Here is a 21700-nt window from a genome sequence, read left to right as displayed (position 1 = left end):
CAGAGCAGTCACTGTATCTGTTTTCTAGTGAGTCAGGCTGCATAGTTCCCTTTCTCTGTTTGGGCCCATGTTTACATCCTTTGGACACTGATAGAAGGTGCACCGTGGTGTAAGCTCTGGGACAAATTTCAGGCCATTAGTTTCATTAAATAGAATCACCCTCAGGATAAATCTGGATGCAATCCCAGATCAAGGCTAGACTTACGCAGTTTTTTATTCTTAAATTTCTCAGGATAGTTCAAAAAAGCAGAGACGTGTGAAGAAAACACATCCAGTTTGCAGCTTGTATTACAATTTGCAGTGTTCTTACATTGTGAGTCCATCTCACAGTACTGAGGGAGACGTAGCTCAGTGACTGTTCAGCTTTTGATAATTGGCATTTACCAATTTTAGGAACTCTTAAATGTTTGCGTCACTCTTGGTTCCCTTTAGGAGGACCTACTTTGAATACAGAATCTTCCTTCTACTCTCAGCAGCAGAGAACTGCAGGTTTTTGTAGAAGGACGGTAGGGTATCTCAGCCCGAGTACATGAAGTCAGGGTGATAAATTCATCTCTATAGAAGAGTGAAATGTATTGATCATTTATGAATATACGCTGATGATTCAGATGGAGGAGATCAATATTGCATCTCCTCAGTATTTTATTTTTTTCATTATGGGGATCTGTCCACTTATAACACTGAGGTTAGATTGAGCCAAAATTAGTGCAATTCATTTGGATTCTTTCCATTCGCTACGCTTCATCCAGACCACACGCATTCTGTAGACTGAAGGTGGAGGCCTTAGGAAGTTACCTTAGTTCTGTGAGCATGGTTTTTCTGCCTTCAGCTCAGTGTCCCCTTGAGTGCAGGCAGGTCGGGCAGCCGCGATCAGTGGACTCAATTCCCAGTTAGCTGCTGGCAGCCTGTCTGAGCTGCAGATTAACCCAGCTGCAGATGCCCAGATACCTGAGCTGGCTTTGTGCTGGTGAGATTTATCAGTCCAAGCATACGCTGTGGAGGTGCGAGAGGAATGCTCTGCTGGGACTGAGAAATAATGCAGGAGATGAGCTGGTGCTGTGCAGAGCTGGTCAGTGCCTGTTCAGTGCCACCTCCAGTGCTGCTTGTGGCATTCAGGGCATTCAGCCCCAGACACGGCGTGCCAGTAGCCAAATGCTTGTTTGTTCACTGATCCCAGTATTGGAAACTTAGCAATTGTGGCTGAGTTTTTGCTCCTTAAGGGCAGGTGGCATCTGGCTCCCTTGATACATCATGTACAGTTCTATTGTACTAATGTATCTAGAAATGCTGGTTGACAAATCCTGCTGCTGAAAAAGCGCAGTGCAAAATATTCTCTACTGACTTACAGTAGAAGTGGCAAAAATAAAAGATAATGCTGCTTGGCTATTCATTTTGAACTTACCTTTGAACACTAGGCATGGTATTAGATTTTATGTGCTGCAGAGCTCAGGCTGACTGATGTATGTCCAAGTATATCCAGAGCCAGCTTGGTGCCTCAGCACCATGTTTCTGAAGCAAGATTTAAAATATACATATATATTTTTTGGTATTTCCAATGTTAACAGAAGTGAAAAAGAAGTGAAACAGAAAATGTGAAACTTTTTTGCTAATTATTTTCAGCTTTTATGCAGCTTTTTTTTTCCTGCTATACTATATGAAATCTGGCAGACCAATGGAACGCCTTTCCCCAGGTAATGGTAAAATTGCTTTTTTGGCTGCCACTTAGCAGCACCTTACACATAACTGGGATCTAGCTGGAGCTTTTATGATAATTACTGTTTTGTTCACATCTCAAATAATGTGTTGTCTGTTTCAGTGCCTGGTGCATTACATAGTCAGCTCTTAAATGCCAAGATTAACGGGACGTAATCTGCATAGTGGGAATCTTTGAAGCCAGTAGGTGGGGATTTTACAAGGCCAACCAGAACAATCTCTGGGATTTAAAGATTGAGTCATTAAAAATAACCTTTCCAAAATAGTTAAAGCTTGTCTTCTCAGGTACTGTGTCTGTAGTTCAAATGTGTTTTAAACACAGGTTCTTGTACAGTGCTTAAATTAGGAGTACCCTTCCCTTCTATAAAACGTTTTTACTGAGCGATGGTTCTGATCTGACTGTGCAGCATGGCTGTGTCCAGTAATCTGATTCGTTCATGATATACATGTTATGACCTTGTTTGTTCTTCTTTCTTTCTTTCCTGGCAGCAACCCATATCACAGCAAACTTCTCTGCAGCAGGTGCTTGCCAGCCAGCCGGTTTGCCCCATCCAGCCTGCTCCCCATCTCCTGTCCCAGTACCAGCCCCAGACCTCTCAGGTGGCAGCCAGCAGTACACCACTGAAACCCCTTCAGATTTCAACTGTGCCACCAGTTGCCCCTTCCCAGGTAATATCTCTTGAAAACTGTGTGAATACATTGTTTGAGTAAAGCTTTCCAGCTAATAATTAACATGATTTGCAGTTGTTGGGTTTTTTGTTTGTTGTGTGTGTGTGTGTGTGTGTGTGTGTGTGTGTGTGGCTATTTTGCATGCATGCAATTCAGTCCATAGGTATTCAACATTCCCCTAATCCTTTTATTTTTCTTTGTCATATGTTTTTGTTTTGAAAACCAAAAATATCCTTTGTGAATAATCCTGTGCCATGCCGAGATAATCCAGTTAGTTACAAAATTGCTATAATTGCATATTTTTTGCACTTTCCCCCATGGTGTACTCTTCCTCATTCCAGGCTTTAGAGCATGAGAAGTTGTCCGTTTTTTTTTTGTTTTCGAGCTCTTGGCTTCCCCATGGTTTCTACCTCCCTCCCAGCTCTGTTCCCAGGTTCAGTGCTAGGGATGGATCCTTCTTATGCCTGGAATGGTTTGCTGGTGTGCTTGCTAGTGGCAGCCATTGTGATGTGAAACAGCTTACCCCAAGGGGAAGAAGCAAGCTGCTTCCATCATAATGGGGTAGTTATCACGGTCTGCAGTGTCACTGGGAGGTTTTGATTTTAAAAACCATTTTACAGCGTTTCCCCTGCTGCCTGTGATGCAGACAGACTTTATGAAAACAAAGATTTTTAATCATCGTGTTGTATTTTGCATGAAAGAATGTAGTGTTTTGTCTGGTCTGATTGCATTTCCCTTCTGTTAAAATGAAAGCAATATTTTGTTAATGAGGAAGGCTCCAAACTATCATGAGAAATAGTTTTAAATTCCCAAAAATATCCCCTTAAAATGAAATTTTAATTTTTTTTCCCCTAATGGTTTAATAATTAAGTTTTTATTACTGTATCAGGAAATAAATGGAAGTGATTAACAGACATAATTATCATGGCACAGGTGATCTTTGCATACTGTATGGCAAATGAAACTGCTTTGTACCATCAATGAAAGCTCCTGCGATTTATATGATATTATATTTTTTTCAGATTCCTCAGTTTCCTGTCATTCCTGCAATTACTCCTCTGGCAGGACTTGACAACCTTCCTCCAAACCTCTCTGATATACCTGCTGCAAACGTGCCCCCCATACCTGCTCCTTCTCAGTATTTCGCTCCAGCTGTGATTTTACCGAGCCTCCCCATGAACCCCACTTTGCCCATGGCACCAAACTCCCCCGCCCTCCCCATGCAAGCAGTGAACCTTCCTCATACAACTGTGGCTTCTCTGGTCTTGCCCTGCCAAACAATAGTGCCAAATATGTCAGCTGCTACAATACCATTGCTTGCCGTGGCTCCGCCGGGAGTGCCAGCGCTGCCGCCGCACCACGCGGTGTCCCAGCTGCCCCAGCAGCAGATGTACCCGACCACCTTCCAGCAGATAATCCAGAGCGAAGCACCCTCTCCCCATCACACTCAGAGCACGCAAGCCGTTTCCCAGCCGCAGCAGCCTCCACCTCCTCAGTCACTTCAGCCAGGCGTAATTCATCCATCAGAACAGCCACTGTCTGCCCCTGGGGCCGGTAACCAGGTAATCTGTCCGGCGCTGGGCTGTGTCGGTGCTAGGCTGTAGGGTGGTTGCTGAACGTTCCGGGGGCTCGTTCCACTCTAAATGCAATTGGGAGATTGGTTTCCTGCATTAAGATGGTTTGTTAACTCTTTGTCTTTGGTTCTGGAGGTGGTTGCTAGAGCTGAACTCGTGTGAAGCGCTGAGGTCTTTACGTGGGGGCAGGTGGATGTTGTGGGTATAAGGACTGAAAAGTAGGCAAAGTACCCCCTTCTCAATTCTGTCTTCCCTCTCCCATCGCAGTTACAACAGAGTGGCAGGGAAGTGTGAGCTGTGGTTCTCATGGGCCAGGAGGAGTGACTAAGCCCTGGCAGTAGCTGCATGGCACTGGTGATGCTAATGTCTTTCTGCCGGTTTACTCGCGGTGCAGGGACATTGTATACAGATGGCAAAATACGGGTGAGCTGGCAGGAGCAACTGAACTGAGAGCTGTTTTGACATAGAATGCTCTAAAAGTTTGCTTTGTAAAGCCAAGAAAAATGACCATTTGATAACAACTCCAGAAGACTCTATGGAAGAGGTTTATCAGATGGGAACAAACGCAAGCTGCAGACCCTTTCTCCCTCTTAGAGGAAATGAAGCATAACATGAAGCTTCAGATGTTAGCGCTGCTTACAAGTGAGCTGATTCAGGGCTTGTTAAGAGTCTGTAAACATTTCCATTGCCACATCTGTGATATGACAACATGAAATGCAGCCTGACCCAAGCAGGAGAGAGCAGTAAATCTGTTAATAATAGTGGTTTTGAAAATTTCTGCTCTACTACATCACTTTGTTGTAACACACTGATTAAAATTCATAACATCCCATTTCAACCTGCCATGTCATGGCATCTTCAAAGCAATACATCATTTTTAAATTTGTCTTCAGCCATATATTTGGTACGGAAATATTGTTTGTGGAAGGGTAGGCAATGTGGAGCCCAAGGCAGTTCCCATTGCGCTCATTAGCCACAGCTTTTCCAATGCCTTTAGAAAGACTGAATTGGGCATGGCAAACACCAGAACCAGACCAAATACATACACACAAGACTTCCATTATACTTTCCAGAATTCAAAAAATAGTATCAAGGGCAAGAACAAAAATACACTGTTCTATCTTTTAAAACACTTTGCATAGGAAAGTATTTCTGTAAACAGAGGCATTCCTACACAGATCTATATTTGCAGTTGATTTCAAGTGCCTCTCCTTTCAGTTATATTCAGGTATACAGACATTTTGTGAATTATTTTAGTTACATAAAGATGAAAAAAAAAGTTGTCACTATTCTTCTGCTCCGTACACTGCAGTTACTGTTCTAAAAACCTCCACTTAGGCAGTCTTGTAAGCGCTGTGTGTTGCAAGGCCCACTGCATCTTTATTTTTATCCACGTAAAACCTGGGATAGTAATGTGAGCTCCTATCTACATTCTGCACAGAGCACACGGCGATGAAACTGTGAGCCCTAATTCTCATCTGAGTCCTGATTTATTTATTTATTTTTATTATCCAGTGTTCTGAATCTCTAGGTGATGATAGATACTTCACAAACAAGTAAAGCAGTTTTACCTAGTAGTGAAAATTTTTCTTTTTTCCCTAATTCTTCTTTCCTTTTTCCTCTTCCTACAAGCTCGGTCCCCTTGGGAAAATACACAATGTTCCTAAAAGGAGAATGTTCTGTTCTTAAATATACAACTCACAGAACTGTTATGCAGAATAACAACACGGTCTCTAAGGTGGTTGGCATCTAGTCGCATAGGTCCAGTTCCCACAAAGTGTTTACGCACACAAGTTACTTTAATGCGTTGAAGAAATCCACTGAGATAAATGAAACTTCCTCTGTACAAAGTTACACAAGGAAGTGTTTGCAGGATCAGGACCTCGATGTTTAGTGTGCCAAGACTGAAATTTGGTTTGAAATGTTTAAGTGGAAGACGGTGTGTTCTGCAAGACACTGCATATGTTCAGTATTAAAAGAGTTAATTGCATAGCCTTTGTCTGCAAGTGGTTTATGTATAACAGATTTGAAAAGTGCTGATTTAAATTACTGATAAAGTATATATTTCTCTGTATGGATGTTGTGATTTTTGGAAACGGCAAACTGGACAATCAATTCATAACTTAAGATTTTGCTTTCTTTGTGAAAGATGGTTTTGTTTCTATAAACTAAGTAGCACTTGTTAAATAAACACACTGTCATGATTATTTAGGAAGAATCCTTTGATTTGAATGTTTTAAAGCCAACTACAGCTGCAGTTGCCCTTTCAATTAGAGACCACACGTATGCATTCTCACTGTAGATTTAAAATCCTTTTTCCATAAACCACAGTGATTTCAGCGCTTTGATGTGTAAGTCAGGAGCACTCTGAGTAGAGCTGTGTTTTAATTAGGTGTCTGTTGTGTTGCAGCAGGTTACTGGACATACTCAGTATGGTTTGGAAACTGGAGCCCAGGTGCCGGTACTCCCAGTGCAGCCTTCGCTAGTCATGTCACCGCCTTTGCAGTTGCAACCTGAACTATTGCCTCCCCGCGTCGCTCCAGAAAGCATTTCACAGATTCATGGCAGCCTTGCTACAGCTAGTCCGCCAGTGCCCATAGATCACTGTCTGCCTCTACAGCCTTCGGGTGTTCTGCAGCTTCAGCCAGACCTTTCCCAGCCCCTGGCTCAGCAGCTCCCCGCTCCCGGCTCAGCCGTGCAGGCAGTGGCAGAGACATCGCAAGAGGTAGAGCCGTCTCCTCCTCAGTCACTCACCAGCCTGCCCTTAGCCTCCTGTATGCCTGTGGGCTTAGTTCATTAGGGAGATTCTCCACTCTCACAATAGAGAGCCAGCTCTAGATGCTAACTCAGCAAATAATTGGCCATTTCCAACGGCGTGCTGCACCCTGACTGCTTGTGAAACATCTTCTTGAAGTGATCAGGCTGCAGGACAAGTCTGCTACAAAGCACCTCTTTGTCAGTAGCTGAGCACAAACAGAATTTAAATGACTGTCTTTAAGTGCTGTGGGTCAGTAAGAAGCTGTTCTACAGAGTTTCATCCATGTTTTGTCCAGTCTTGTTTTAAATGTCTCAAGCAATTGTGCAACCAATCATCATTTGCCTTAAGAAATTATTTCATAATCCAGTTCTTCACCCTTCATGCCCTTCAGCTTGGTCTTATTAGTATTTTGTCTAGTATTGTACATTCCTGTATTGCCTGAGTTCTAGCCTGGCCCTGAGATTGTTTTTTTTTCCAAGTACTCACAGACATTACCAATTCTCAATGGTCATATAAGCAAGATAGATTTTGTTTGTTTCCTTTTGAAACTGTCAGCTTGCCCTGTCTGCTCTTTTGGCTTTTCTTACCACTCCCGTGATTGTTTAAGCTTCAGGCTTGACAGAATGTCACAGAACATTTCCTTCTCTTCAGTTCTTTGATAGATACCCATAAGCAAAGCAAAACAAAGGTTTTGGCATTTTAGATTTTGGTGAATAAGTTTTCCATTTCTGAATGGAAATGTCCCTCAACAATTCTGCTCTCTGGCTTCTGCTTTTTCTTGAGGTTCTGTTCTGAGGCTTTTCCTCCCAAAGTAACCATTTACATCTGTTCAGACTAATTTTTTTAGCCAGTGCATTTGTTGTGATCCTTTCTATGCAGTACAGCCTAAGAATTCCATTAGATGTCCAGCTTAAATCCTCTTCCAGAAGTTGTAGCATAAGAATGAGACTAAATCTGGAACTGGGTTCTAATTCCTCATTCTGCCTGCCCTTCTATGCAGTGACAGCCTAGTTCTTGTCAGAAATTAATCATGCTGTGCTATAGGATGTTTCCTGGTGACTTTCTGTATATTCTGTAGGTTAGATATAGATAGAAGAACTAGCAGGACTAGCCTCTCATGTGCAGAGTCCGTAAGTAAAACCTGACCACATTAGGCCTTACGCTTCCATCCCCTACTTACATCCCTTACTCCAGCTGTTTCTCCTCCAACCTGCCTATTTTCTCTGTGCACAGCTCTTGTCAGAATCCATGCTGATGCCCAAGCTACAGTCTTGCCTGCAGGGCCCCCATGTTGTGAGCTTCTGGAAATATGAACAGATTTCATTGCTATGGTTCAGTATGATATAGGGGAGGTGCAAGTAGTCCCATGTCAACTGAGAAATGGGTGCCTTCCAGGGCACGTGTCTGTCCTGACAATTTTTCTCATCCTTAGGAACAAGTAATGGCTGTTTTGTTAACTTCGTTCTCATGTTTCACTTGTAAGTTATGTCCCTTCTCTTATGCAGTCTGAGAAATCAATCCAATGTCACGCTTTTGTCCTCTTTTCCTGGAATGCAGAAAAGGCACTGAGTAGGTGTGATTAAAAAAAAAAAAAAAATCTTGAGCGACAATATGATATCCAGATTTATTTCTTTCAAAGCTTCCCTCTCTCTACTCACACCTGTGAAATCTCCAGTCAGAGCCAAGCCCAGAGTGCAGGTGCTGGCCTCTGGAGGTCTTTGATATGTGAGATGCTGGAATCCTGCTGTAGTGAGCTGTAAGTGCTGATCATCACAGCTGGCTCCTGGGCAAAGCACATGAGCATCACATTGTGACTCTCTGTGCAAAGGTCCCCATGCTGATTTTATAGCGTACTTTGCTAAGGTGTTCTTGGATGTAAGAGGAGTTTCATGTCTGTAGATACTCCAAATGTCGTGTTTTGTTACTGCTCTGCCATGAAGCTTTTATCTGTCTTTTGTTGAATTGTGTCGCAGTACTCATATCCAAACCAATTTGGATTGATCAGGCAAATGAGATTTTGTGAGGCACTTGATGAAGTGCATTACTAAAATCTAGATACATTATGTCTGTGTTCTCACTGTTCATTAATTTTGCAGTTTTATAGAAACTGTGGTCAATTTTGGCATGGCAGTGAGTGGCGTTATGAGCAATGAGGGGTGTGGGCTGGTTAACCTCAAAGCTTTTCACTACAGTTAAAAACTCTTTTGGTATGAGTATACAGTGATGACAGTCCAGGGGTTTGTTTGTAACTGTGTCTTCCATAGAAGAGTGTTATATATGTTTATAAATATATACAATTATATATATTTATTAAAAACTGGTGTGTGTGTATATACATATACTGCTATATACAAACACAGGTGTGTGTGTGTATCTGTTCCCCATATATGTAGTGAGGCTGTAGTAGTAGGGCATCATCCTATCAGGTCTGTGCATGGTGAAACACCACTGATGCTTGGGCTAGCATTGGACCAGGGAAGTTTTTAGGGTAAATTTCTGTTCTGTCGAGACCAAGAGGACGTTATATGATGAGTGTATTTTTAAGAAAAGAATTTTTTGTCTTTTACTTGGAAGTTCATCAGAAATTCTCACAATAAGCCAAGCATGCTTAAAATACCTAATATTATTGCAGTGGATTATATAAAGCAATAAAACACATTGGTGTATAGTTTAGGTTCATTCAAAAAGAAATCAGGCATTGATGTGAATTTGTCCTGCAGTAAAACTTTTCCATTGTGGTGAGGAGTGCTTTGTTTCTTTCACTGCCTCTTCTGCTTTAGCAGCAGCAGCAGGGAAGGGAGCTGGCAGACTGGTGTCCTAAGAGTGTCTGGGCATAAATGATGATAGGAGGGTGAAATGGGGCATTTTCAAAATTGATGAATAGATTAAACAGAATGATTTAGGATTTAATAATATCTAAACAACAAACCTTTCTTAAGACTGTTTATGTCTGGCAGTACAACATGTTTACTTAAATGACTTTTTCTTATGTTTTAGGAGCAGGCAATACAGGACAAACTTCAAACTCTGTCACAGAGCTGTGAAAGGTATCATCATAATCATTTCAGCAAAAAAATGTTTTCTTTTTAGAGGGTGATTTTTCTGTCTTTATAAGGCTAACTGAAATGCCTATTCTTTGGATTGGGTATTGCATCCTAACCTTGATGTATGTGCAACAAATTTCAGTTCAGCAAGTAATTTATTTTTGTTAAAATAACTCAAGTGGTATGATCCCTGATTTTGATGCCATTGAATCTGTACCAAGGCATTTTATGCTAGAGTAGTTGGGTATGTAGCTTTTTTCCCCTTTGGAATGGGTGCACCTATATCACCTTCTGTAACGATCCATCCCCAAGAGTGATACAGGGCATGATGTATTGGTGAGAGTTGTATGTTGAGCCACTCAGATATATCATTATGACAAGAATTAAAACATGCCAGAGCTCATTCTGAGGTTTTGTAGTGCACAAGTTTGAACTCAAGCCTAGTAATGCATTAATTACTGAAATAATGACAGCACTTCCTTATGGTACTGACAGAAACTTTGAGAGGTCATTTCTTGTCAGGTGTGATAGCCAGAGTACGTGCCTGACGTAGAGGAGCTCCTTTCACTTACTGAGCATCTCTCAGGAGCTGGGTCAGTCTGGAACAGAATGTACACTTTTTTGAAGTCTGATTTTCCTCTGTCTTATCTATACATAACTCTATTGTGTGATGGCAGTTTCATTCTGGGGGGTTTCTTCCTTTCTCTTACAAAGCTACATGAGTCCAGATGTTGCTTCAGGTAAAGAGATGAGTGACAGCTTTGAAGGAGCAATAGGAAGTGGAAAACAAGAAGGAAAGTCTTCAAAGAAACATAAGAAATCTACACGTGCTCGTTCACGCCAGGAGAAAACCAGCAGACCCAAACTGACTATATTAAATGCAAGTATTCTTTCTTTAGGGATAAATTCATGATTAGTTCAGTTGTGCCAGAAATAATTGTTTTTTAATCTTTGTTTGCAGGTTTGTAACACAGGAGATAAGATGGTGGAGTGTCAGCTTGAAACACACAATCACAAAATGGTGACTTTTAAGTTTGATTTGGATGGTGATGCACCCGAGGAAATTGCTACTTACATGGTAAGACTTGGTGATGCAGCTGCCCACAGGCTCTTGATGTAACAAGTTGCCTTAGCCAGTTTATTCTCATGTGGGCTTGTTAGAAGCCGAATGGGGCATTAGCCAAAAAGTTACAGTTCTTTTCTCTGTTTTGATGTGACATTGTAGGTAGAGAATGAATTCATATTGCAGAGTGAGAAAGAAACATTTATTGAACAAATGAAAGATATTATTGATAAAGCAGAAGATATGCTCAGTGAAGATACGGAAGGAGAACGAAGTTCTGATCAGGGAACAAGTCCCCAGCAAGATACTGATGGAGCAGAAATGAATGAGGTAAGAAATGTTAGAGTTCTTGGGTGATACCTTTTTGTTAATGTCCAATTACTGTAAAGAAGTTTCACAACCCACACTAAACATAAGGGGAAAAAAAAAAAAAAGGTTTCTTAGCTAGAAAAACAATTCTTTAACTTAGTTAAAACAATATGAAGATTCCTTGCAATAATGCTGCTCTTGCATTGATACTAAGACAGTGGTTTTTTGTTGTTTGTTTCTCTGAATAGGAGAAGCGGCCGTCTCAAGTGAAGACACCTGTGTATCAACAAAATGGTAAATGTGCCTTTGAATAAAAGCTTAATCTCTAGCTTGAAGTTGCTGATTAACTTATGCAGAAATTTTCTAGATTCAGGAAGATATCACCCATTTTACTGGTGGTTGTATCTAGAAATAAGGGTGTAACAGTGATCTCTGCTGTTAGCAACCTTCACGATCATAGGGTTAAGCTGACTGACACCCGGGACATCTAGGGAAGCCCTAAATTACATCAGTAGTTAATCAGTGGTGTAAAAATCAAGAAGCATACTTTTCTCATAACTGTGTCTGCAAGAGAAAGTTAAAAGATGTGTTTGCATTGGTAATTTAATTGAAATTTCTAACCCATACATTTTCAACTACCTCGTTATTATTGAGGGGAGTTTTGGGTGTCTGAATGTCATTGCATCTTATGGGTTTTACAGCCAAGTGGAAGGGAAGGGGATGGTCCTTTTATCTCTGTGTAAGTGTATGTTCGTGGAAAAAAAGCTAAATCTCCAATGGAGGAAGCATTGTTTCAAAAATTCTTAATTACAGGGAAGGAAGGATAACATAGGACTTCTTTATTGAATGCAGAAACTGGATGATCTTTACTGACTAGATTTCATGCTAAAAATACCTGGTTTATTTTTGCCTATAAAAGTAATATCATTTTTTAACACTTTTTTTAAACATTTATACTTATGCTGGATGTTATTAAGTGTGTATAATTCTCATTTGCCATTTACATATGCCAGACCTTGAGATGAGACTTGAAAGAAATGTTATCTATAACACTTCCTACTTAGAAAAGTTAAAATGGATAAACTTTACCAAGCTGATATTTTTTTCCATAGTAAGCTGTTTGCAGAACCGTTCATAAATTTGTCTTGTATGTAATTATTATCTTTCTAAGGATAATTAATACTTGAGAATAAACTTACTATAAATGTGTGGCAGAATCAGGTGGTGTCAGTCTCCCTTACAGAAACTGGCTTCTCAGGGATGAGAATCAGATGGGAGCCATTGTTTTTAATCTTGGCTGTTACTACAGGAATTTGGATTTTCTAAATCTAAATATAAAAATTAAAACTAGCTTATGATGGGTGATCTGGAATAAATCAAGACTATTGTTTACTTTTTATTTTCATATCTAGTTTTGCATACTGGAAAAAGATGGTTTATTATATGTCCTGTGGTGGAAAACCCGACTACAGATGCACCAGAATTTTCTCCACCAGTTCCTCAGAGTGCACAACAGTCTGAAGGTCCAGGTAATTACAAAGTTTAGATTTTTTTAGAAAACACTGTCTCAGAAGGAAAAGAAATCTCTTGGCTTTGATCCTCAGTACCCCAGTCCCTCAGAAAACTCTCGTGGCTTGGGGAAGGCAAGGGGTGGGGGGAGGAATGGAGTCTGATGTATGTCTGCCTTGGCTTAGAGCTGTACTCATCAGCCTCTAGTTCCAAGATGATAAAGAAAACTTCCTGAGATGTAGAAGAGCTCTTCTTCCTTACCCTATAAAAGGTGTACTTTATGAAGCCTAGGCCTCATTGTCATTGTAACAATTGAAGACAGTTGTGCCAGAGACATCACATAGTTTGAACAACCCATGCCATCATGTCCTTGGTCAAGTGTTGAGCTGAAATATTTCAGAGTAACATTCCTGTTGATTAGGAAACAGTTATCACACAAAATCAGTTCGGACCTTTTTTGATGAAGAGCCTTCTTTAAGTCATACACAGCGTGTGTTTATTGTGCTGAACCAAGTTAGAAATGTTTATCTGAGTTTGGGGGAAGTTCCAGAGTTTTAAGTGTCTGCCTTGCACTACAGCATGGCTGAAATTCTAATCACAGGATCGTGGGGGTTGAAAAGGACTCTGGAGATGAGTCCAACCCCCTGCTAACGCAGTAAGTTGTACAGGAAAGCATCCAGATGGGTTACTGCAGCCTGTAGGGAGCACAGATCAGTTCAGGCTAGGTGTAGTTGTCACTGCAGCTAGTCAAGAGGCTCTGCAGTGACTTTGTTTCACTTCGTACAGCCCATCAGAAGTTCAAATGCTGTTTGTGTCCTTCCTAGACCTGGAGCAGTCGGATGATCAGCAAGCAAACTCTGCAGTGCCGGATGTGCCTGGTGTCTTAGCTTGTCAGCAGCTTCCTCTACAAGCAAGCGTCTGTGACAGCCCCATTGGGGCCTCTCCATCTTTGGCACAAATTCCTGCTGCAGCATCTTCAGCTGGCTTGCCGAGCCAGGCAGAGCTCTCAGCTCCAGCGCCACCAGGACCTGCTCCAAACATCCTGGAGCAGGCAGCTGCTAATGGAGGCCAGCCGGAAAGTTCTCTATTGCAAGCAGCATTACCCCCCCCACCTGGCACTCCAGCCCCAGGTGCTGCTCCTCTGGAGGAGCCTGCTGATGCTCCCCTGGCTGCCCAGCCTACTCAGCAGGCGCAGCAGCAGGCAGATGAGGCCATGTGTATCCCTGATGTGGAGATAGCGTGTTGCAGTGTTGGGCCGCCCAAAGCAGTCCCGCCAGCTCCTGCCAAGGCAGCAGAGCTCTGCCCGCTCCCTGTGCTCTCAGATGCTGTTGTTTTGGAGCGGCAGCCTGCGGCCCAGATCCCTCACCTGCCAGAGGCCGGCCAGCCCGGCGTGGTGCAGCACTCCTTTGTGAATCAAGTGTTTCCTGCATCTGTTGCATCCGAGTCTCTCAATCTGGCAGGATCTCAACTTCAGAGCCCCACTCAGGTGTCCATGGCCACATCCCAGCAGCACGTGATGCTGTCCCAGACACAACCTGTCACCTGTGCCAGCATGGGGATCAGCCTGCTGCAGCAGCAGCAGCAGCCGTGCACTGTGGAGTCTGATGGAGAGGGGCCACCCCGGGTGGACTTTGTTGACAACACAATAAAAAGCCTCGATGAGAAATTGCGCAACTTACTCTACCAGGAATATGTCCCGACTTCTTCTGCATCAGCAGGAACTCCAGATGCTTTTGTGCCATTGGAACAGGCAGACAGTGAATTCAACTTGCCACCATTTACCGAAGATCCCAAGTTGATACTGGATTTGAGAGAACCAGGCCATAACGCCACAGATAGCTGCCAGGAGGTGAAAGCTGCTGAGGCCCAGTTTGTGCCGGCTGTGCCACCTGAGGTCGCACCTTACCCAGCATTGGTTAGTCCAGCAGTGATTTTGCCCTTTGTATCTCTGAAATGTATTTGTATCTACCACCAAAGTAGAGCCCAGAAACAGTCTGTAGTATAACATGTATATGGGCTTCTTGCTTCTCTAAACATTTTACATCTGCTCCTCTGTGTATTACCTTTTGTCGCTGCCTGCTTTCCATTGTGAATGTTCTCTTAGAGTGCATCTCGTAAAGTTAAAACTTGACTCACTTTACGTAAGCATTTACCAGTGAAAGCCAAATTTTTCCTTTGGGTTTTTAAGCTATGTAATATCTTAATTCACATTTCTCATCATATCCTGTTTCTAAAGCAGGCAGAAATATGACATTTTGTAGTTTACGGTAATATGCATCATGGGAATAGTCATTAAGTTCTGAAGAGGGAAAATAGTGTTTGTCTGGTCAGCTGGCTCTGACATGGTATTGTCTGTGTCTCATTTGCACGGGTAGCTGGTTACATGGGGATGTTCTGCTTCACCCTTGCCTCATACCACAGCAAATGCACACAGCAGCAGGGAGCTGACAGTGTCCCATTTATGGATGAGGTAGAATTAGAGCCGTTTCACAGACCTCCTCTAAAGACTGATTATAGTCTATGAATGGAGTTTTGCTTTGTATCATTATCACAAAGTTAGCAGAGGTAAATGTTTAATTTGCATATTATGCATTTATGACCAATTCTAGAATATGTAGTAGCAGAAATAGCAGAGACTCCAAACACAGCCTATATCACTCACTCTTTGAAAATGAGGTACAGTAAGTAGCGCCAAACATGAAATATTTATATAATTTTTCTAATATAAATTATTGGCGGGGATTACAATACCTGCTTTCTAAGTCAGTCCAAATAAAATAAACACCTCAGGACCCTTCACACAAGTGCTGCAACTGGTGAAGGAATCCATAGGTAGATGATTGCCCACTTGCCAGGAGCGACCTCTTTTGACTTCCTCTGAACTTAGCAGAGTAAGACTTCCCTGGGAAATAGCTAAGGAAAGCTGGGCTTTCCTGTTTTGGTTTTGTTGTATTTATAATTTTATTTAGTTTACTGGTGTTGGTGGCTTGGGTCACCATTCACTCTGGATGTGTGTTGCAGTTTCTCAGACTAATGCTGAGTTCGTGAATTTAAAAAGATTTGTAGCACTTTCTGCTAGAAGATCAATGTTTACCTTCTTTGAAAAGACTTCTGGAGATAATCCCATCGCCACTACCAAGGATGAGGCAGTTTCATAAAGTGTCAGCTGGATGAACTGTTGGAAAGATGCAGTATTTTATGGAAGTATGGCTGCATTTGAGCAACTAGTTTTAACTATGTGGTGATAAATGACCACCTACTGCAGTTACAATGCCTTGTTTATGAAAGGTGGTCTCTCTCCAGTAATTGAATCTAGTCCTTCTGAAATCTGGGACTTTGTGAAGAAATGGATGCAAAGTGTGTGGTTTTGCTGGAAAAGCAAAACAGAACAAAACCAAAATTCATTTATAATGCAGTGCCTATGTTGACTTAAGTTGCAGTCTCCTCTGTGATACTGCCTCCTCTTTGTCTTCCAAGGGAGAAAAAAAAATGGGGGAGTTAAAGGAAAAGCTAAGAGGCCACCTCCACAAACAATATTAAATAGTTTCATACTCCGCAGAAGTGGGAACATAGAGGGATGGGGGAAGAGAGAAAGAGAGGATGAGAATGCATTGGCTTTGTGCTGAAGACTGAAATGCTTTTCTTTTTTCTTTTCACTAAAGCTTGAAAAGTCTGAGGCCGCTGGCATTGGGACTGAGTCCTTGGAAGCAAGAGGTGGGTCAGCAGGCCAAAGAGGTAATGCTCCTTTCAGTGCTGAACTGCAGTGATGGATCTGTACTTGTGCCTGGTCCTCTCCTATGTCTCCTTGCTGCTAGCTCTTGGTTAACTGCCCAGCAGTGCCTGGCGCATTGCTGACCCTGCTGTAATATAACAAGTATTAAATAGCTTACTCCTGCCAAGCTTCCTAGAAATAAACTGCCTCGCAGGCAGATTTATTTTAAACCATAAGTAGGTAATGTATGCCTATGGTACAGGGTGTTCGTGTGGAAGTCTGTGATCTCAACAGTAAATTTCTGGTGCCATTAAAACACCTGAACAGAAAGTCCCTTGGATTTCTGGGGCTGCATAAAAAGGAGTTGATGAAAATCATGTGATTGAGGGTAGCATCTTTGGGGAGAAGCTTGTAAGATGTTCGAGACTCCTATGGAGAGCTAGGAAGAAGTTCTTTTCATTAAGTACTTGCAGATTTAATGGCAGTTTCCATAATAACACCGTAGGAGCAGTAGTAAGAAACTGAGCAGTTGTAATGCTCCTTTTACCTGTCTTGCAAGTCATGGGAAGTCTTTAGCATTGAGGAGCCTGAAACTCCTGCCCCTGTCACAGGTGGGAGTTGAGGAAGGGCTGGTCCTTTCATTTTTTTGAGATTGTCATGGCAAGGCAGTACCACATTTGTGTGATAGCAGACAGTTATTTGCTGACACACCTGGAGCTGCCTGCAGCACCTCTGGCTGGTTCAGAGCTGGAGCTTACGCACTGCCTCTTCAAGCTGCAGGGAAGTGCAGTACTCCTAGAATAAATAAGGGACCTCGAGTCATGTAAATTGCCAAAAATGTTCATGGCTCATTGGAGTCCATCACTTAGGTCAGTGCAAGAGGAAAGCTCTGGGTTTCATGTGTTAATTTGTCTCACTAGAGGCGGAGAAGAGCACACGCAAGTGAAATGTAGCACTGGGTAATAGAATTAATATATCTTGGGTACCATAAAGCAAGAACATATTTCACTGTTTCAGGAATATGAGGGCCTATGTTCATTGTGTGCAGTAAGAAAACAGCTTTCTGAAAAGCTTGTGTACACTGCCTTAACCTCAAAAGCAGTGGCCCAGGTGGTGAAATAGTGTTGTCTACATTATTTTGCTTCTCACATATTTTGTGGTCCAAGTGGCATTTTCTGAGCTTGTAATTTCTGCTTTCAGCACTGTGATGTTTAACTTCATTTCAGGCACTTTGAATTGTTGATGTGGGTATCTGTCAAATGAAAGGTGTAAAGTAATGGTCCATTTGTGGTCAAATGCAGCATTTTACATGCATGAATATCTGAGAGCAATTACTTATTTTTTCGAGACATGAAGAATACCTTGGTCATACAGGACTAGTGTACCATGCAAATTTCACTCTACTTCCTCTCTAAAATTTTCCAGTTGGCTTAAGAAATTTCACACTCTTTTTTTATTATTTGAATTCCCCAAATGAATAGACTGAAGCCTGTGTCTACCTGCAGGTAATTTGTACCGTTATCGTTATTGTCTCCTGCATTTAAAAAAAAATAAAATAAAAATTAAAAAATCCTAGATCCTGCATTACAAGGAATTGGTATTTACATCATTCTTGCTGCACTGTTACCCTTGAGTTTACCATGGGCTTGCTTTATGCAAAACCATTCCAGACACTAATTTGTTGTTTTTTTTTCTCCAACTTGGAAACCAGGATCAGCTGCGAGCATCACTCCAGCTCCTGTGACTCCAGCAAAGGGCCTCCTCCAGGTAACCAGAAACCACGTATAGTTTTATATTTGATTGTTACAGTTACTTTCAAAATTAACCTCTGTTATTTTCTCCAGGTTGCACCTACATCATCAAGCATAGCTAAACAGATGGAAACTTCTAAAATGAACGAGAAGGCAAAGGCTACAACTTCATCTACGCACACAGATAATGTAATGCAGCTATCGACAGCAGATGGGGTGATAAATAACCTTCAAAGGGATGACTCTTTAGACTCCGGTTCCTATGGAAAACAGGCTGGAACTCATGATAGTGGTACACCAGCCAAAACTATTGGCAGGTTTTCAGTAAGCAGCACGCAAGATGAATTAACTTTAGCAGCGCCTCATTGCTTAAGATTCTCTGCGCCCCCAGACGTCTATTTGGATGAGCTCCCTTCCAGCCCCGACCAGAAGACAGCTGTCCGACGAGTGCAGACAGCCTCATCTGTTGATGTCCTTTGTGACCAGGGCTCGAGTGATTCTGCTGAGGAACCCTTCCATCGACAGGCTGCTGCGGCTCAGCCGTCCCCTCCGAGCAGTAGTGCAGCCTCTGACTTAATTAAAAAAGCGGCAGCTTTTCTGCAAAGGACTGGAAAAGCAGGCTCCCAAGGCCCCGATTCACCAAACGGGCAGGGAACAAAGATTCCTACCATCAACATAACGTCCTTCCACTCGCAGTCATCGTACATGAGCAGTGACAATGACTCTGAATTTGAAGATGCAGACATGAAGAAAGAACTGCAGAACTTGAGAGAAAAGTATGTTGGTTTTTGCAAACACTGCTGGGGTAGAATGCATTGAGATACCTAGGCAGCATCTCTGCGTGTGCTAAGCAAATATGTTTTGCATAGCTGTAGTGAGTAAAATGCTCCTGAGCAAATTAGGTATCATTGAGACCTTCCCTTGAATGTCATCCTGCATCATTTTATGCCTCACTTTATTTGCCACTTCCATTTGGAAGTAGAATAATTCTTTTTAAATCAGAGAATTTTTGCTATGATATCCAATTTCCCTGCTTAAAAACTGCGTTGATATAGTAGCAAGTGGTAGCACTTGTGATGTGTTTGTGTGCAATATTAGGATCCAGTGTGGGTGCTGTGTAAGGTCGTATAACTGTAATACGGATGTCCGCATAGAGAGCTGTAAGGCATTCTCTTCATGTCCTTCTCTGCAAGAGTACTTCAGACTGGCAGACCCACAGACCCGCCACTATTCCCGATGTCGCTCTTTTGATAGATATCTGCTAGCAGATACTAAATTAAAACCCTCCCTTTACCTCACACCATGCCTAAACCTCAGCAATCTGCGCACTCTCAGGGAAGTCTGGCAAGCCTCAGTAGTCTGCTGTGCTGCCGGTCCTCACAACCAGCTTTATTAAAACATTAATGTTTCTTTCTTTCCTGACATGCAATGGATAAATACTAGTATTAGCTGTTGAGTAGCTTTTATGATTGAAGGTTGTTTTGTTTCGTCTCATAGCTAGTTTCTGCTGCCAACGTGTGGTACTTCATCAAATACACGCTAGCAAATGTTTTGTTTTTATGCTTAGGCATATGAAAGAAATTGCCGAACTTCAGACTCAGCAGAAGCATGAGATAGAGGCACTGTACATTCGGTTAGGGAAGCCCCTCCCTCCCAACATGGGGTTCCTTCACTCAGCCCCGCCAAGCGGCCGTCGACGAAGAACCAGCAAAAATAAATTGAAAGGTGGAAAACTATTAAACCCTCTGGTTCAACAGCTCAGGAGTGGAACATCAAGCACAAGTAGGTGCACTAGGTTACTTTCCTTTTCCCTGTTGGTTTTGGCTGTTACGGTTTTGCTGTGTAATTGCATGGACTGCATAAAAGTTACTGATTTTTTTCTTCTTAATATGGTGTCTTAAGTTTGCATGCTGTGAACTGGTTTTGAAGTGGGCTTCCTTTGAGACCATCTTGTTACAGTACCCCGTGCTGAACTGTACCTTCCCTGCATTGTTGACAGTGTTTGGCAGAGAAACAATATCCCACTTTAATTTGGAATACAGCCTGGTTACATTTTCTCATCTTTTCTCCAAATGCAATTTATTGATGTTTGTATTCACTTCTTAGGAGCTGCTGTCCTCTATTGATTGGGTGCTGTATCCTGTTGTTGTTTATTTTTTCCTACAACATGCTATATAAGTAAGATGGGATTGTATTTGCTCCCCCAAGAGTGGGAGATAAGAAAACAGTTAATAAAATCTGCGATGGATACTTGGACCATCTTTGAAATACTTTGAGATTTTCTCAAATGCTCTCAAACGCTATGACAATCTTGAGTCATTATCTCTTTGGAAAGTAAGAAGATGACATTACAGATAACAAATGTTGATACACTCCAGTGCCTATTTCTTCAGCAGAATGTAGAGCAGATTAATTTTCCTTCAGCTTAGTTCATACGGTTATGTGGAAGAGTAGCATGCTTCCATATTGACCCTGTATTTTAAATCTGGTAGGTCTCATTTGCAACATCACTTTTACAGATTCGCTTAGCAAGGCTGATGCAATGAAATTCTTATAAGGCTGTTTTAGAGGGTTTTGCTTTTAGTTAAGGATTCCAATTAAGACAGGGAAAGCAGATTCAGAGGCAGAATGTTGTGTGATCCAATCTCGAATCTGAGTATTTTTGCATACAGGATCTGAAGCAGTGTTCAATCTTTCATAACTATTTTGCTGCTGCTTGGCTAACCAAGGTTTTATTTCCCTTCCTTGTGGTGAGATGCTATGAATGTCTGTGATTTTGTCCATCCATTTGCCAGTTTGTTCTTGAGTTGTCTGTAGCCATTTTCTGTCTATACAGAGAACCCATATCTCTCTGTCTCTGCTTGTGGACCTTGGCTCATATCAGCCTTTTACCTTAGTTCAAAGAATTTCAGCCTATTTCTGAGTTATAATGTCCTCCTCTTAACCATCACTTTAAATTAGAGAATGGCAGTCTGCTCAGTTATGCTGCTTCTTTGGTGCATGCTTTCCTTTCTGCATTTCTTCTTTATTATTTTTCCCTATTCTGAGGCACTGACTGAAGTTCTCATTGCTCTGAGAACCTGTATTCACGCCTGAGTCTTCTCACCCTTACCTAGTTAGACTCCTCATTTTGGGGGCTTTCCAAGGTAATTTCTCAGAGAAGAAGGGCATGTAGTCTCAGTTACGGATATATGCTAATTAGCATTGCCTCTGTTAGTTGCTTTTGCTGTTAAATACGTATCACAAATGATTATGAAGTTACTGTCTTGCTAAACGTCTCCTTACCCAATATACCTATATGGATAGATATATAGATAAAGATTTTTGTATAGAGATGTGTATATATCTATATAGAGATAGTTACAAAGAAAAAAATCCTCATGTCTTCTCAGCAGCTTTTTACTTTTCTCCACTGACTTGCTTTCACCTCAGGTTTGAGTGCAAACCTACTTATTCTGCTCAGTCATCTTGTGCCTCCGTTGTCCTAATCAGGTACTTCTGCAACTGTAAACAGTGCTTTTTGAGTTCTTGACTCCAGTCCTTCTGAAAAACTCAGAAAAGAAACTAAAAAATCAAACTTACCCCACAAGCTTCTTGG

The 21700-nt window shown here is 41.8% G+C and overlaps 1 protein-coding gene across 16 annotated transcripts in view; it reads left to right on the top strand.

Annotated features, from left to right (window-relative positions):
- The window catches only part of WNK2 (WNK lysine deficient protein kinase 2), a 106849-nt gene that overhangs the window by 62298 nt on the left and 22851 nt on the right, over positions 1 to 21700 (top strand). For 11 of the 16 annotated variants that reach the window (XM_085235753.1, XM_085235756.1, XM_085235761.1 and 8 more), the window contains 14 exons: positions 2203 to 2382; positions 3405 to 3944; positions 6367 to 6681; positions 9712 to 9761; positions 10473 to 10638; positions 10720 to 10836; positions 10984 to 11151; positions 11379 to 11424; positions 12543 to 12659; positions 13464 to 14554; positions 16302 to 16374; positions 18063 to 18118; positions 18196 to 18878; positions 19670 to 19884. In XM_085235753.1, the coding sequence (XP_085091879.1) occupies positions 2203 to 2382; positions 3405 to 3944; positions 6367 to 6681; positions 9712 to 9761; positions 10473 to 10638; positions 10720 to 10836; positions 10984 to 11151; positions 11379 to 11424; positions 12543 to 12659; positions 13464 to 14554; positions 16302 to 16374; positions 18063 to 18118; positions 18196 to 18878; positions 19670 to 19884 (3817 nt within the window). The remainder of the gene's footprint in view (positions 1 to 2202; positions 2383 to 3404; positions 3945 to 6366; positions 6682 to 9711; positions 9762 to 10472; positions 10639 to 10719; positions 10837 to 10983; positions 11152 to 11378; positions 11425 to 12542; positions 12660 to 13463; positions 14555 to 16301; positions 16375 to 18062; positions 18119 to 18195; positions 18879 to 19669; positions 19885 to 21700) is intronic. The other 5 variants (XM_085235751.1, XM_085235750.1, XM_085235748.1 and 2 more) reach the window with 5 other exon arrangements.

Source organism: Meleagris gallopavo, chromosome 14, assembly GCF_905368555.1.
Source record: "Meleagris gallopavo chromosome 14, MGAL_WU_HG_1.1, whole genome shotgun sequence".
NCBI classification, from domain to species: Eukaryota; Metazoa; Chordata; class Aves; order Galliformes; family Phasianidae; genus Meleagris; species Meleagris gallopavo.
Note: the sequence above shows the minus strand (reverse complement) of the source record. Positions and strands in the feature narration are given on the sequence as shown.